A 13786-nucleotide genomic window follows, 5' to 3' on the forward strand; every position below is an offset into this window, starting at 1 on the left:
AAACCAATATTTGAGAAAAAGAAAAAGTCGAATAAAATCTTGATACTTAACACGAACTGGTTAAGGAAGCCACGAAAGACTATTTAAAAATCTCCTTTTAAGGAGAATGAAGAAGAAAACATGTGCAAGAAGCAAACCCCAGGAGAAGGGAGTTCTTCTCCTGTCTTTGGTTTTTAGGATAGTGATAGGGTCAGTTAGGGTTAGTTTTGGACTGTGGACTGATTGTTTGGAACATTCACAGATTACTGACAAGCACCTTAGTTATTTTGATAGGCAGGGAACATGCCATAGTAATGGGGAAAGTTAGGCTTTATTGTTCTGTCTTTTTAAAATTAATAAGCACATAGTTATTATACAAACTTTTGCTTTTCTTAAAACCTCAACTCCAATTCCAATTCCCCCAAAAAATCCTGATGTTTTCTTTCTATTAACATCCCAAATCAATCTTCCCTCCAGATTATTCCCCAAAGAACCATCTCTTGGCATAACGGCCTTTGACATGACCCCTCCCGTTTTTAAACCTCGATTAATCATTTTGAACTTTTAGTTCCTTCACTCCCACAGTCCTCTTTCGTATCAGAGGTTCCTTTGCTCCCAAAAATCCCAACCAAGAACAAACCCAAAGCTCTCAACACCGAGGTATTGAGCCCCCGGTATGGGGTTTCCCACCATGCTCGAGCATCCAGAAGGACAGTTGAATAGAATCGAATGTTGCAGGGATTCTGTTTTCTGTTCACAAAACAGTAATTTGTCATTTTCTACAATACCATATTTAAACAGTACTCTCTTGGTTCTTAGCATGTTTAAACAGTGTCTCAAAATCCGGTCTTGTTGCCTCGGACAGGGACATTTCCTGAGGTACTCCGGGGTGATGCTCTGTAAACCAGTTAACAGTTTGGATAAAGTGTGACGTTTTGACTCAGCTTGCTTTACTCCAGATTCGGCCCAGTCTGCCACCAATAACATGTCTTTTACATTTTTTGCGTTGTCACAAAAGGTATTGACTGTTATGTCCAATTTGAGTAGGATGTCTTGGCATGCGTCTGGCCAAAAGGACATGCCTTCTTCTTTTATCTTGTTGATTATATATTGTCTGGGGCACTCTGGACCCATCACCTTCCGAAACGTTGTTAAGGATCTCCATTGAATTCAAGCATATAATGAGTAGAGGCCAGCTCGTGTCTGTTCACTCCTATTGGATCGTGTTTGGGAGTCTCAAGAGTCGCTCCCAATACTTACTTTGCAGTTTTTCCGAAAACTCTTTAGGAAAGTTCAGGCCTGCTTCCCTAGCATATGTTAAAGCTGGGACAACCTTCTGGTTGTAAAACTTGATCAAAGGTTGCAATGAGAATTTGCCATATTTTCTTCCTATTACAAGGCCTAGGGCTGTAAATTGGTTGGTTTTCACCTAAAGGCTTTCCTTCCATGGGATATCTCTTCTGCCTGCGCTGATCATGATTCCAAGTATCGGGTTGAAGTTGTTATGTTTAGTCTGTCTGTTCCAAGAGCCCAGCAAAATGATCTTTTTGTCTTGGCTCTTGCATTTTTGTTCACTAAAATCTCTGATTTGCCTATGTTGATTTTTAGCCCATTCCGCTCTATATAGGCTTTCAGTGCTTCCTTCTTTCTTTGGAGACCTAAGTCTCCCGCATATAACAAGTGCCTCGCTGCAATTCCATTTATCTTTGGGGAACATGATCTTACTGATTCCAACATTTCTTTCATATTGTTCATGAAAAGATAATACAGAATTGCAGCCAAGGGGCATGCTTGTTTCAGGCCTCTACGAGTTTCAATTTCTTTAGATAACTTTCCCGAATGATCAAGCCTGATTTGCACTGTAGTTCCTGTACCCAGTTCTTTAATTGAGTCCATCATTGCTTGTGGGCAAACTTTGTTTTTCAGTTTTAACCATAAACTGTCTCTTTCTATACTATCAAATGCTGCCTCCATATCAATACAGGCCATGCACAGTTTCTCATTTGCTTACTTTCTTTTTATAAAGCTGATTAGAAGACGATTCAAACCACAATCCACATTGTTTACAAATCCTGCTCGTCTTTGGTCAAAGTTTTCTATTTTCAGTATCCACTCTTTCAGACTTTTGAGAAGGATTACAGCAAAAATGATTCCCAAGACATCTAAAAGGGAAATTGGGTGATAGTTCTTTGCACTACTTCTGTACCCTTTTTTATAGATGGGTATAACTACCACCTTTTTCCAGGTCTGTCCATATCTCAGGTGCTAATTTGAGTGTAAAATTAGACAGGCCGTCAGGGCCAGGAGCTCTTGATGGGCTGGCCTTCGCAATTATGTTTTTATCTCCTCTCTAACAATACTGATTTGCCATGGTGTATTGCTTGATTATGACTCTCCCGAGCTAAAAGTCTTTGGGCTTTTTCGCCCATAGAGGGCTTCAAAATGTTCCACCCAAGTTTTTTCTTGAATAGGGTTTAGCTGTCGCGCTCCTGTATCACTCTTTCCCATTTAACAGGGTCCGGAAGTGGCTTGTATTTTTGATGTTCATTGCGCGCAACATTTTTCCCCACCATCATTTTGATATAGAAACAATCTGTGGGACTTCACCCAATTCCTGTGGCTCCGCTTCAGTTCTTTCTTCTTTGCCATCCTTGTAATGAGCGGAATGGCCTTAAGTGAGCTCAAGTTCTTCGAAATTTATCATTTTTTCTCAGATTGTACTTTATTATTTAATAAACCTGCCTTTGAAATGGCTTCAAGTTGTCCACGTTGTGAAGAATCCTGTGGATCCCTCACTGAAACCTTGCCTAAAGGCTCCTCCCACGTGACCAGGGGAAGGCAGACGCTTCCTTATCCCAACCCTGAGGGTGGTGTACTGAGGGAGGACCACCTGGTAGGAGACGAGGATCAGGGAAGTGAGGAGATGCTGTGGGATGAGACACAGTAATTCTCCTCTAATGGAGTGATGATCACTGTGCCAGAAGAGGTCAAAGCTTACTGTCATTTTAATATCTGTAAGCCTCCTATGGAAACTAAGGTGGTAAACCCTAAAATTGTAACACCAAAACCTATTAGGCCAAGAGAAGGAACCTTTTTGGTACCTAAAATTAAAAGTCCTTCTCACTACCAAAGGTACACTCGAGGAATGGTGAAAATGTTTTATGTTTCTCTAGCCCAGTTAAAACATACAGCGTCTCTGTTACAATTAGTAAGAGAATTCAATCTACCCTTAAGGATATTTCAGAAGTAGAAAAATCTTTGATAAACTAAACTGCATGTCCCAGAATCCTACAGGGACTGAGACAAAGAAGAGGACGGAAGAAGCATATAGATGTAGTAGTCAGGCAATTAAGCCTAAACGGCCTTTGCACAAGTAAGGCAATTGAAGTCAATGGTTTATCACCTGAAGCCCATTCCAAACCTGTGAGGCATACAAGGCTGCAACAGGAGAGGAGAGGAAGGAGCTGGAACATGAGTTGGAAGGCTGGCAGCAGAAGCAGAGCACAAGGTTGGCAATTCACAAGGAAGTGTGATCACAGAAAGGGCGCTGTAGCGTGGAGACAGCAGATTTCACCTGCAAGTTCTGAGTGGGTCCTGTGGTCTCAACCCTGCATTGCTGTGGCTGCACTGAGGAAGATGTGTTGAGAGTGGAGATTTCCCCATGCGCGCCTAGTAGCTGTTATTGCAGAGCTGTGCCCATGCTGAAGCCCAAGGCGCGTAGCAGATGGCAAGCCGAGGGACTGAGTAGTGAAGGATACTCCCAATTAACGTGGCCAGTCCCCAGACACCTTTGCTGCAGAAGGGTGTGTGTCACAAGAGTGCCAGAAGCAGTATTAGCTGTTGAAGAAGTCTGGAATGTGAAGCAGCCCGCAACCACAGTGTTCCTGGAGCCGGTGAGTGAAGCTCAACGTTCAGGTTCACTTTACAAGCCATGCCAGTAACTGTTACCAGCTCAGAAGTAACTCGAGTGAGGTTTAAAGTGAGTATAAATTATTTGTTGTTGTGGAAGTTCTTCTGAACAGTGGAAATGTATAACACACACTATTAGTGAGAGCAATAGTGCACGCATAAGGAGAGCTTGTTAAATCCATTGTCGAAGAATATATGGTTGCCGAAGTGGTTGCGTGTCTCTCCTAAACAGGGGAATGCTTCTTATAGCCACTCCGAAAACCTTACTTTAACTTCCACACATGTTAGACGAATATTCTTGAAAAAAACACATGCAGTTGTCCGCTGTGCATGACTGACCCCTCACAGCGTTTCCCTCCTAGCCTGCCACAGAGGTTGATCTTACACTGCCAAGGGTACCTTTGGGAAACCCGAACGCTGGTAGACTAGATCCTCTCATGTCCCATGATTAAGCCTTGGGTCATTCTCTAAGGAAAAGGTCAATAACCAATCTGAATAACAGCAAAGTTTTCAGGGCTTTTCATCAGAGGTACAGCTTACACCTTTTGACCTCACATCCACTGTAGTCAATGGGGCAGGGGGGACAAAGAGGGAGAGGGAGAGGGAGGGAGGGGGAGGGGGAGGGGAGAGGGAGAGGGAGAGGGAGAGATATCATCATCATGTTTTATTATGAAGCATATGGAGTGTAGCTGCTCGTGAAAGTAAATGCACTTTTTCCCAGCACTGGCAGATTTATTTGGGTTATGCCATTTTTGACAACTACAACTGTGAGACCTCTGTAGCCAGAAAGAGGTTTCAAGCTGCTCTAAATCTGTTAGGAAATACTTTGTTCAATGGATTGCATTCTGTCACAGATTCATCATCTTGATAGTTATCCAGCGTCAGCTGCTAGAATTGTTGTCGATGGGGGGCTCAGTGCTGCTCTGTCGACTAATCATTCCTATGCGGCTACGCCACTTGTCGACAACAAATGTTGAACACTGTATGAAGGAATGCAGTACGCTTACCTTCATTCCTTTTTCTGCACGCTCAGCAGGTTACTCGGAACACGCTTGTTATTTGATATGAATGAATTCGATCCGATTTCAGTATGTCAGGGCTTAAACTGCCCGGGTTTAAACGCTGCAAGGACTGTAACTCTACAATGTCACTCACTGACCCACACACTATCTGTGTGTGGTCTTGGTGTTGGCCATGATTCGGGGCAGTGTGCTTTTGTCTGGTGATGAACCCAAAGGCGGTGAAGAAACGCTTCCCAAAACTGGCGCTCGGCAGACCACTGTCAAAATCCATAGCCAAGTCGCTTCCAAGTTCCTCGGGCGATACCGACTGGCCTTCTCACGAAAAACATCAAGAGGGACATTGCCCCAAGCAAAGTTCCCACTCGTGTAGCGAATCTCAACACTCCTCATCGCCGACATTGCACAAAAAGAAACGCCAACAATGTGGGTAAGTCATACCCAGCAAGGGTGCATTGAGGGAGGAGTGGGGGAACAACCAAATGAAAGTTTCATAAAAGGCATCGGCTGGTACGGGTTCAGCTTTGATACTGCAGGTAGATTCGGCTGCGACTTTGCTGTCCGGCACAAAGGCAGCCAAGGGAGGTTGAACGCCCTCAAGTGAGACCCCAAAGGAGAAACCTCCTGTGCCGATACCACCGGGAGCCCTCTCAGGCGACAAAGCCCCTTGACCAGCGGAAGCCTTGCAAGATGGAAGGTTCGTACCAGACACTAGATCAGTGTTTTTACTCGATGCAGTCGATTTTCTGACAAGGAGAAAGGCGACCCAGTACCAAACGCATTTGAGCTGATGCAGCCATGGATCCATTACCAGATTTTATGGCTGACCAGGCTGGTTTACTGCAACTAGTGGAGGGCCTCCACAATGCCAGCGGTTTGGATACATCTATGGATGTCGCATTTCAGCAGTTAAACCCATACGCGCACCTCAACGCCCAATACCACAAGGTGGCCGCGAAGTTAATTGTGGCCTTAGGGCTTGGCTTGCCATCAAAACCGGTGTCGCAGTATGACTTCACCGACATCCTCTACTGTGGACCGCAGACTTGATCAGGCTTTGCCGTTCAATGCTGCCATAGAGGACCCGGTCATGGCTTTATTACAACACCCATGCTAGACAACAGCAGGTGACACTGAGCTCACAAAACGTAAATGCCGGCAAGAGGCGACCTTGCATTCTTGATGCAGAGCCGAACCCCAAAGGGTCGGTGGTGCAGGACGCAACGGTTATGTCCAGGTCCCTCGATGTCAAACCTCCCCACCGATAGGGAGCAAAAAAAAAGTCGACACTTTGCTGAAGAAAATTTTCGCCTCCGGTACTATATGCTCTTAAAGCTGTGAATGCCTCTTGTGCCTTTGCTAAATTCTCTAATGTCCTCTGGAGCACCATTTCAGAAGCATCTGATCACCTCCTAAAGTGAGAAGTTAAGAATGGCTTCTTGGACATAGTGGCTGATGGCAAAGAGATGACCTGTCCAGTGCTCCAAGCATGTTTGGGTGCAGCAGATTGTATGGGTCATGCCATGGGCACCTCAATGGTTCTGCACAGGCCTACTTATCTCAGGGGGCTCTGGTTATTCCCCGAACGTTCAGTCGAAGCTGCTGGATCTTGCCTTCGACAGTGAACATCTTTTTGGTCCCAAAGCCCATGTGTCATTAGAAAAGTTCAAGGACTCTAAGCTGACAGCTAAGTCGCTAGGATTAGCAGTACAGCAGCAGCCTCCACAGCAGAATTGTGCCTTTCGGTCCAGAGGACGGGGTTACAGGAGATACTCCACCTCCCCCAGGAGGGCGCAAGTTCCCCAGGCCAAACGGTTGCAACATAGGTTCCCACGGCCAGGTAAAGGCGGGTCAAGACAGCCGACTGCTGCTGTAGCCTTGCCTCAGAAACTCTACTCCGGTTGGAGGGGAGTCTCTGTATTCTTGGATGGGAGGACATTATTTCCGATGCCTGGGTCCTTCAGTTAATCAGGTAGAGTTACTGCTGTTTATGAAGAGACCTCTGGACAAACTACCTCCCTCCCTACAGCTGGAACAGAAGCTCCATCAAGAGCTACAGGCCCTTCTTTTGAGGAGAGCAGTAGAGGAAATGCCATCTGAGGAAGTAGGCTTGGGTTGGTACTCCTGATACTTCATTGTCCCGAAGAAAGGGGCAGGGCCTCAGGGGTTTGAACAAATTCCTAAGGAAGGACAAATTCAGAATTCTAACATTGAGTGAAATTCTCCAGGCGCTGCAGTTCCAAGTCTAGCTGTTGTTGCTGGACCACGCTCACGGGAACTGATTTTGAGGCACCTTGAGGATACCTGTTCGCTACTGCATGACTTGGATTTCTCTCTGAATTTAAAGAAATCCGAGATCACCATACAAAGGCTCCAGTTCATTGAAGCAGTCTTGGACACCCGGGAAGGGAACATTTTCCTCACGCGGATAGTCACCAATGTGGCACACATGGTCAGTGTCTCCCACAACTACAGCAGTGTCCCGGAATCTGCATTCCTGGGCCTCATGACATCTTGTATTTTCCTTGTGCCGCAGGCGAGACTCCGGATGAGATCCCTTTGGTGGCTTCTCAAGTGCCTGTGATCGCTGTATTTCGGTTACATGTTGTATGTCCTCCAGGTTTAGAGGTCTGTGGTGAACGACTTGACCTGGTGGAGCAACAGGATGAAACCTGTTGGTAGGAGAACATTTCTGCGCGTTATGGCCAGAAGAACCGTTTGTCCAGAAACCTCGCTGAAGTGCTGTGGGGCTCATTGCAGCTTGCACCAGATCAGCAGCCATTGGTATCAGAAGGAGAAAGGTTACCACATCAATCTGCTGGAGCTGCAAGCAGTCAGACTAGCACTGACCGCTTTTGCGCCTTGTCTGCAAGGGAAACATGTCCTGGTATTCACAGACAACAGAGTGACCATGCATTACCTCAACAAGCAGGGAAGCATGAGATCACTGCCTCCGTGTAGGGAGGCCTTGCATCTATGGTTCTGGATGCTGAAGAACAAGAGCTCTGCCTCTGCAGCTTATCTGGCAGGGGTGGAGAATGGGTTGGCAGACGCTCTGAGCAGGGAGAGCACAGGCTCCCATGAGAGGGGCCTATGCCCGGACATTATAACGGAGATCTTCACCAGTTGGGGCACGCCTATGGTGGACCTGATTGATACGAAGGGCAAGCAGTTCTAGTCAAGGGAATTCCCCCCCATGGGTCCATGGGTAATTGGGGGACATGTTTTTGGTGCAGTGGGTCTTCGATCTCCTTTATGCATTCCCGCTGCTACCAGTCATACCGTGGGTTATCAGGAGGTTGCAGAGATTCAGGTCTTGCGTGATCCTGATCACCGCAGACTGGGCAAAAATAACGTGGTAACCCGATCTCCTGGATCTGGCCGTATGCCCACCCATCAGGCTTCCTCAGATGCAGACCTCTTGTCACAGTCTGTAGGCAAAGTGCTTCACATGAACCGCACCCTCTCAACCTCCATGCTTGGCTCTCGGCAGGCTAAGGTACCGGGAATGGGACTGGGGCTTCAACAATGTGCTACTAGAGGTGTTGTTGGCTGCACGTACATAGTCCACTAGGTTTCTCTAAGCGTGCAGATGGACGAAGTGCTTGACTTGGTGCAAGGCGAATGGAGTTTTAAGAAAGGCATGGTATCAACAGTAAGACGGGCACAAATGACCACAGTTCAAAGGTGTTTATTGAACTTCATTAAGGGTTTGAAAAACGCATATCTAATCCTAAATCTAAAGATGGGAGCAAGCTACAACCATCAAATAATAACGCAGTCCTAGTGGTGTCTTTTCATAATAAAAGTGCCTTTAGTAATAAACCTATTGCCAATTCTTACCTCTAAATACAAATAGTGTGGGAAACAATTTTATGCAAAAGAAAAGTGTTCAAGAAATGATATGTCAGGATATTCAAGCCATTGGCTTTCCCTCCCCACGGGATACGGTGGCACACTGTAGCTTAGCACAGTCTCTGGCTTCTTTAGCACGAGGGTGCAGTTCAAAAACTTCAACATCATGGCCTTCTGTGCCAAAGTGTCTTTGCTGTTCAAAGTCTCTTCTTTCAGAGGGCCTGATGCAACAAACAAATAATAAAGTTCCTTTCCTTCCAGGAGTCTCCTACGCACACTTTTCTCAGGTGATTTACTGTTCATCTTGGCTCCCCCTCTGCCGGGCTCCGATCCACTTGAACACAAATTTCAGATTTTCACGTGTACACAATTTCCTCAGGTTTCCACGTATCCAATTTGTCGGGTGATTCATGGTTTACCCCGGATCCCCCTCTACCGGGCTCAGATCCATTCAAACACAAAATCTTCAATCGGTCTCTCTCTGCTGGGCTCGTAACAATTTATCTATTGTAACCTGAACTTGCTTTAACACAAAGCTTTCAATTGATCTCCCTCCGTCGGGCCTTAGCCAAATCATGCTTGCAAGTGTGCAGGGTGAAGTCTGGCAGCTCTTTCCCTATTTAAAAAGACACCAGAACAAGGGTCTTGCTTCCCCATCACACTGGTGGCACAGTTTTTCAAGGGCCTGCTTAATTCTTTCCCTCCTTTGCATTCAGCTCCCATCAGACTTTTCACATTGATTGAAGACTGCTTTTTTTGGTGGCAATTGCGTCCGCAAGAAGGGTCAGTGAATTGCAGGTGCTCTTTTGAAGCCTCTTTCCTGACATTTTTTTTAAAGAGAAAGTATCCCTGAAAGTGTGCCTGAAATGTTAACCAAAGGTGGTGTCAGAATTACGTCTGGGCCAGAGCATCAATCTTCCAGCATTCTGCTCCCCTCCCCACCCCCTTTCCATTCAAAGAACAAGGTGATGCTCCACTGGATGGATCCCTAGAGGGCGCAGAGTTTTTACTTGGCTAGAACTGGCTCTTTTGGGAAGGAGGACCAGTTCATTGCATTTTCACATTTCAGGTTGGGGCTAGCAGTTACTAAGCAAACTCTCGCTCGCTGGATAAAAGTATGCATTTCTGAATGTTAACAGAATGCAGGTAAGGAGGTTGCAGCAGGGCTTAAGGCCCATTCTACCAGAGGGGTCGTGGCCTCCTCGCCTCTTCACAGGGGAGTGCCGGCTAGAGACATTTGTCGCTCAGCAACGTGGTCTTCTCTGCATTGCCAAGCATTACAGCTTGGATTTGGCCAGATAGGTTGATGTACGCGTTGGTAGGGCGGTCCTCCAGAGCTTCTTGGTGTGACTTCCAAAGTTCTTTCATCATGGTTACTGCTTTGGGAGTGTATCAAGATGAGTAATCTGTAGGATAATGCAATCCATTGAAGGAGAAATTACTTAGCAGTAATGTTCTTTCTATGGATTTTTCTCCCACAGATTCCTCATCGCCCTCCCGACCTACCCCGTTTGGAAGTCCATGTTCTCAGTTACATTCAGTAGTCACGTTTCTGTGTGTCAGTAACATGAGGCGCATAGTGCTACTTTGGGGCAGCAGCTAATTGTTGGTATACAGCATTTCCATCGAAATAATTTCCATTGAATCATTAGCCATCGAAATTCATTCATTGAAATGCTTTTCCATCGAACAGCATATTCATTGAATGAATGTATATGGATTTCCAACTCAAACATACCTTTAAAATAGATGCATGGATGTTTGGGTTGGAAATTCAATGAGTTGAGGAGATTGTGGTTTGGGGGGCCCTAAGGGTTTCGGGGGGGGGCAACAAACACCACAAGTTAGAGGGAGCTGTCCTGTGTTGAAGTACATTATAGATTTCAGCACTGGACAAGTTACATTTTGAAAATGGGGGTTGCGGGGGAACCCCCAATAAACAATTAACACCACAAGTTAGAGGAAGCTGTCCAGTGCTGAAATACTTTATAGATTTCAGCATTGGACAGCTTCCTCCGACTTGTGTTGTGTGAACTTTGATTTTATTTTCTAGGACTGGGGACATTTATTTTATTAGGGGTTGGGTGGGCATTAAAAAATAAAATAAAAGTACACGCTACATAAGTTAGAGGGAGCTGTCCGGTGCTGAAATACATTGCAACTGTTTTGAATTGATTTCAGCAGTGGATAGCTCTCTGTAACGTTATAACTTTATGCATGTATCATCGAATTTCCATGCTAAAAATTTAGTGTGTATATAATGAAACCCTATTCGATGAAAGGGTTTCGATGCATGAACACTCTGCACTTTATGTATGGCAATTCGATGAAACATCTTTCAATGGAAAAGATTTGATGGAGCGAACACTAGATGGAAAGACTAGTAACCCAAATTGTTGCCTAACTTCTTCTGGCTTTGTTTCAAAGAATGAAATATGAAAGAAAAGGTAAGCAAGCATTTATTGCTTGCTGTTTTTTTCTACTCCTTTCCCCATTACTGCATGTTCCCTCTCGCAGGCCGAGCCTGGAGGGTGGCGGGGAGTGGGGAACTGAGGGTAAGGGGGTTAGTGCATTCATTTATACAGCATTCAACGCCACGTCCATTGTCGAGGAGTGGCACGGTCGTATACGAAAGAGGTGTTGATGATATTGAGCTGCACTACAACCCCTGTCGAAAAATCTTCAAAGCAGCTGACGCTGGATAACTATCTATCAAGATGAGAAATCTGTGGGATAAAATCCATAGAAAGAACGTTGCTGGTAAGTAATTTATCCCTCTCACACGTTTTCTAAACAGTCAGAACAGGTCTAACCGGAAACTATGGGCCATGCTATTTTACCATATTCTGTGGCACCTAAGGAAATGCCTAATGTTGCATATGAGTTGCTACAAGTGGAGCCTACTTTTTAACCTTTTTTGGTTAATGTTCTTTAAATCCTCTAGCCCTACTGTTATAAGCATGTCTTTTGGCATCTCTTGAAATGGCAGTATGATTTATTTTCTTTCAGTCACTTCTAGAAAAATGTCTGTAATTTCTAGAACTCATATTCTGGAAGGCAAGTTGGTCATTACGTGTTAGTACATCAATGAGGGTGAACAGTGAAGGCAAACCGTAGCTTTCCAAAGTTGACATGTTTTCTTGTTAATTATCTTTATTGTAAGTTTAATAAATAAATGTGGTGTACTTGTAAATACCGAGCCATGTAATGAAGACTGTAATGTTTAGTAGTAATCGTGTAAAGTGTTTTAGTCCTCTTCTGGCGTGCATGCAAAAGAGAATTTCCGCTTGCAGGCACTGTACCATTCTCTATTTAGTTAGATTTTGGTTGATTTCAGATTAGGATGCAACAAATATGCTGGACACCATGTTATAAGGAGCAATATACATCCCATCCTCTATAATCAGAAAAAATAAGCTAATTATTGAAATTGTGTTCAAATGATTCATTATTTTGTTGCATTACATTTTCTTGTTAAGTCAAGAATGGTTTTATTTCGTTATTCAAAAGAATGATGGTTATAATTAGCTTCTCATCAGTGTAACATGTCTTAAAATATTGTGCTCAGAATCAACTTTAAGCTTTTCTTCAGACTGCATCTTCAAACTCTGGACCAGAAGACAACGCTGCAGCAAAAAACACAGAGTTGGAAGACTTGCGAAACTCTTTATTGCAAGAAATTAAGGCCTTAAAGGTAGGTCTCCATGCAAACATGCAAATTGATGCTGCTTATTAAGATCTGCGAAGTTGTCCTATTGTGGTTGAACACCTAGCTTAATGTTACACAATCATGGATCTTCCAGTTTCAAAGCATGAAGAAACCCTATTGCACCAATTCTCACTCATGTGAGGAAACCACTGTGAATCATAAACCATAATAAATCAGAATCTACATCTCTATAGGCTTTTAAAGTGTGTTTGAAATTATACATCCTCAAATCAAGTAAAGTAGCACACTCCACCAATAAATGTTTTATCGTCTCTTTTTGGGTTGGAGAATGACAAAACCTGCATATATTTTCAGTCCGTCTAATTATTTTACGTTTGGCTAATGTATCTTTCGTATGCCACATGTTAAACCGAATTTGCATTAATTCTGTCCGATGCCCAACAGCAGGATATCTCAGAGTATAAGCTTCTGATATACCGTATATTTTGGGTTGAAATGGGTTTTTAGAGAAGTGAAGATATGTATTGCATCTCTTTATGGTTTGACACCAATCCCATTGGAATAGTTTGACCTTCACCCTCGTGGGATTCTGAATTAAAGTTAACAGAGTAACCTCTATGTTGGCCATGGTTTACTCAACCAATTTACGCCATCTAGGTATGCATTCATCCTTGGAAGTGAATATGTAGTTGGCTAATATACCATCGACCAAAGTTGAGTGCAATGCTAGAAGGCATTTTCTAAAAAGGGCCATGATCTGCCATATATACCGCGCATGCAATGAGATTAATCCAAGTTCATGTCTCAGCCAGTCGGCCCACAATTGGGGAGTTGTTGTAATCGGCGCCATAATTTCCCCTCTTGGGCAGCCCATATCTTTTCTGTAATTACAGGTTTTGTCTGTGCCGCGTACAGGAGAATAGGAGTATGTTTTTGCATGTAATATGTCAATGCAGCTGTTATGGAAAATTTGCCGTACTTAGACTGGATAATTCTAGCTTGAGATATCCCAGTAATTCATTTATTTTTTAACGTATAAATGTAATTTCTCATCATGGAATTGGCAACATTGACTCCCAAGTAAGTATAGCAAGGTAGACATTCTAACAATTGTCCATCTAGAAGCCACCTATAGGTTTTCGTGTTCTTCTTTTTACTCATATTGCACTGCATGACCTTTGTTTTGTCTAAGTTTATGGTCAAATCATTCTCTGACATAAATGGCCAGAGCATTCAACAGCCTTTGCAGTCCTTGCAGAGTTTTAGACATGATGATCATATCATCAGCGTAAAATAAGTAGTTGACAACCTTATTTGCTAACTTAGGTGCATCAGTGATCATATTCTGAAAAGC

The 13786-nt window shown here is 44.1% G+C and overlaps 1 protein-coding gene across 2 annotated transcripts in view; it reads left to right on the top strand.

Annotated features, from left to right (window-relative positions):
• USO1 (USO1 vesicle transport factor) overlaps positions 1–13786 on the top strand; it is a 1608467-nt gene that overhangs the window by 1373095 nt on the left and 221586 nt on the right. For both annotated transcript variants that reach the window (XM_069630579.1, XM_069630578.1), the window contains one exon: positions 12355–12456. In XM_069630579.1, the coding sequence (XP_069486680.1) occupies positions 12355–12456 (102 nt within the window). The remainder of the gene's footprint in view (positions 1–12354; positions 12457–13786) is intronic.

This window comes from Ambystoma mexicanum, chromosome 6q (genome assembly GCF_040938575.1).
Source record: "Ambystoma mexicanum isolate Mex_15411 chromosome 6q, UKY_AmexF1_1, whole genome shotgun sequence".
Lineage (NCBI taxonomy): Eukaryota > Metazoa > Chordata > Amphibia > Caudata > Ambystomatidae > Ambystoma > Ambystoma mexicanum.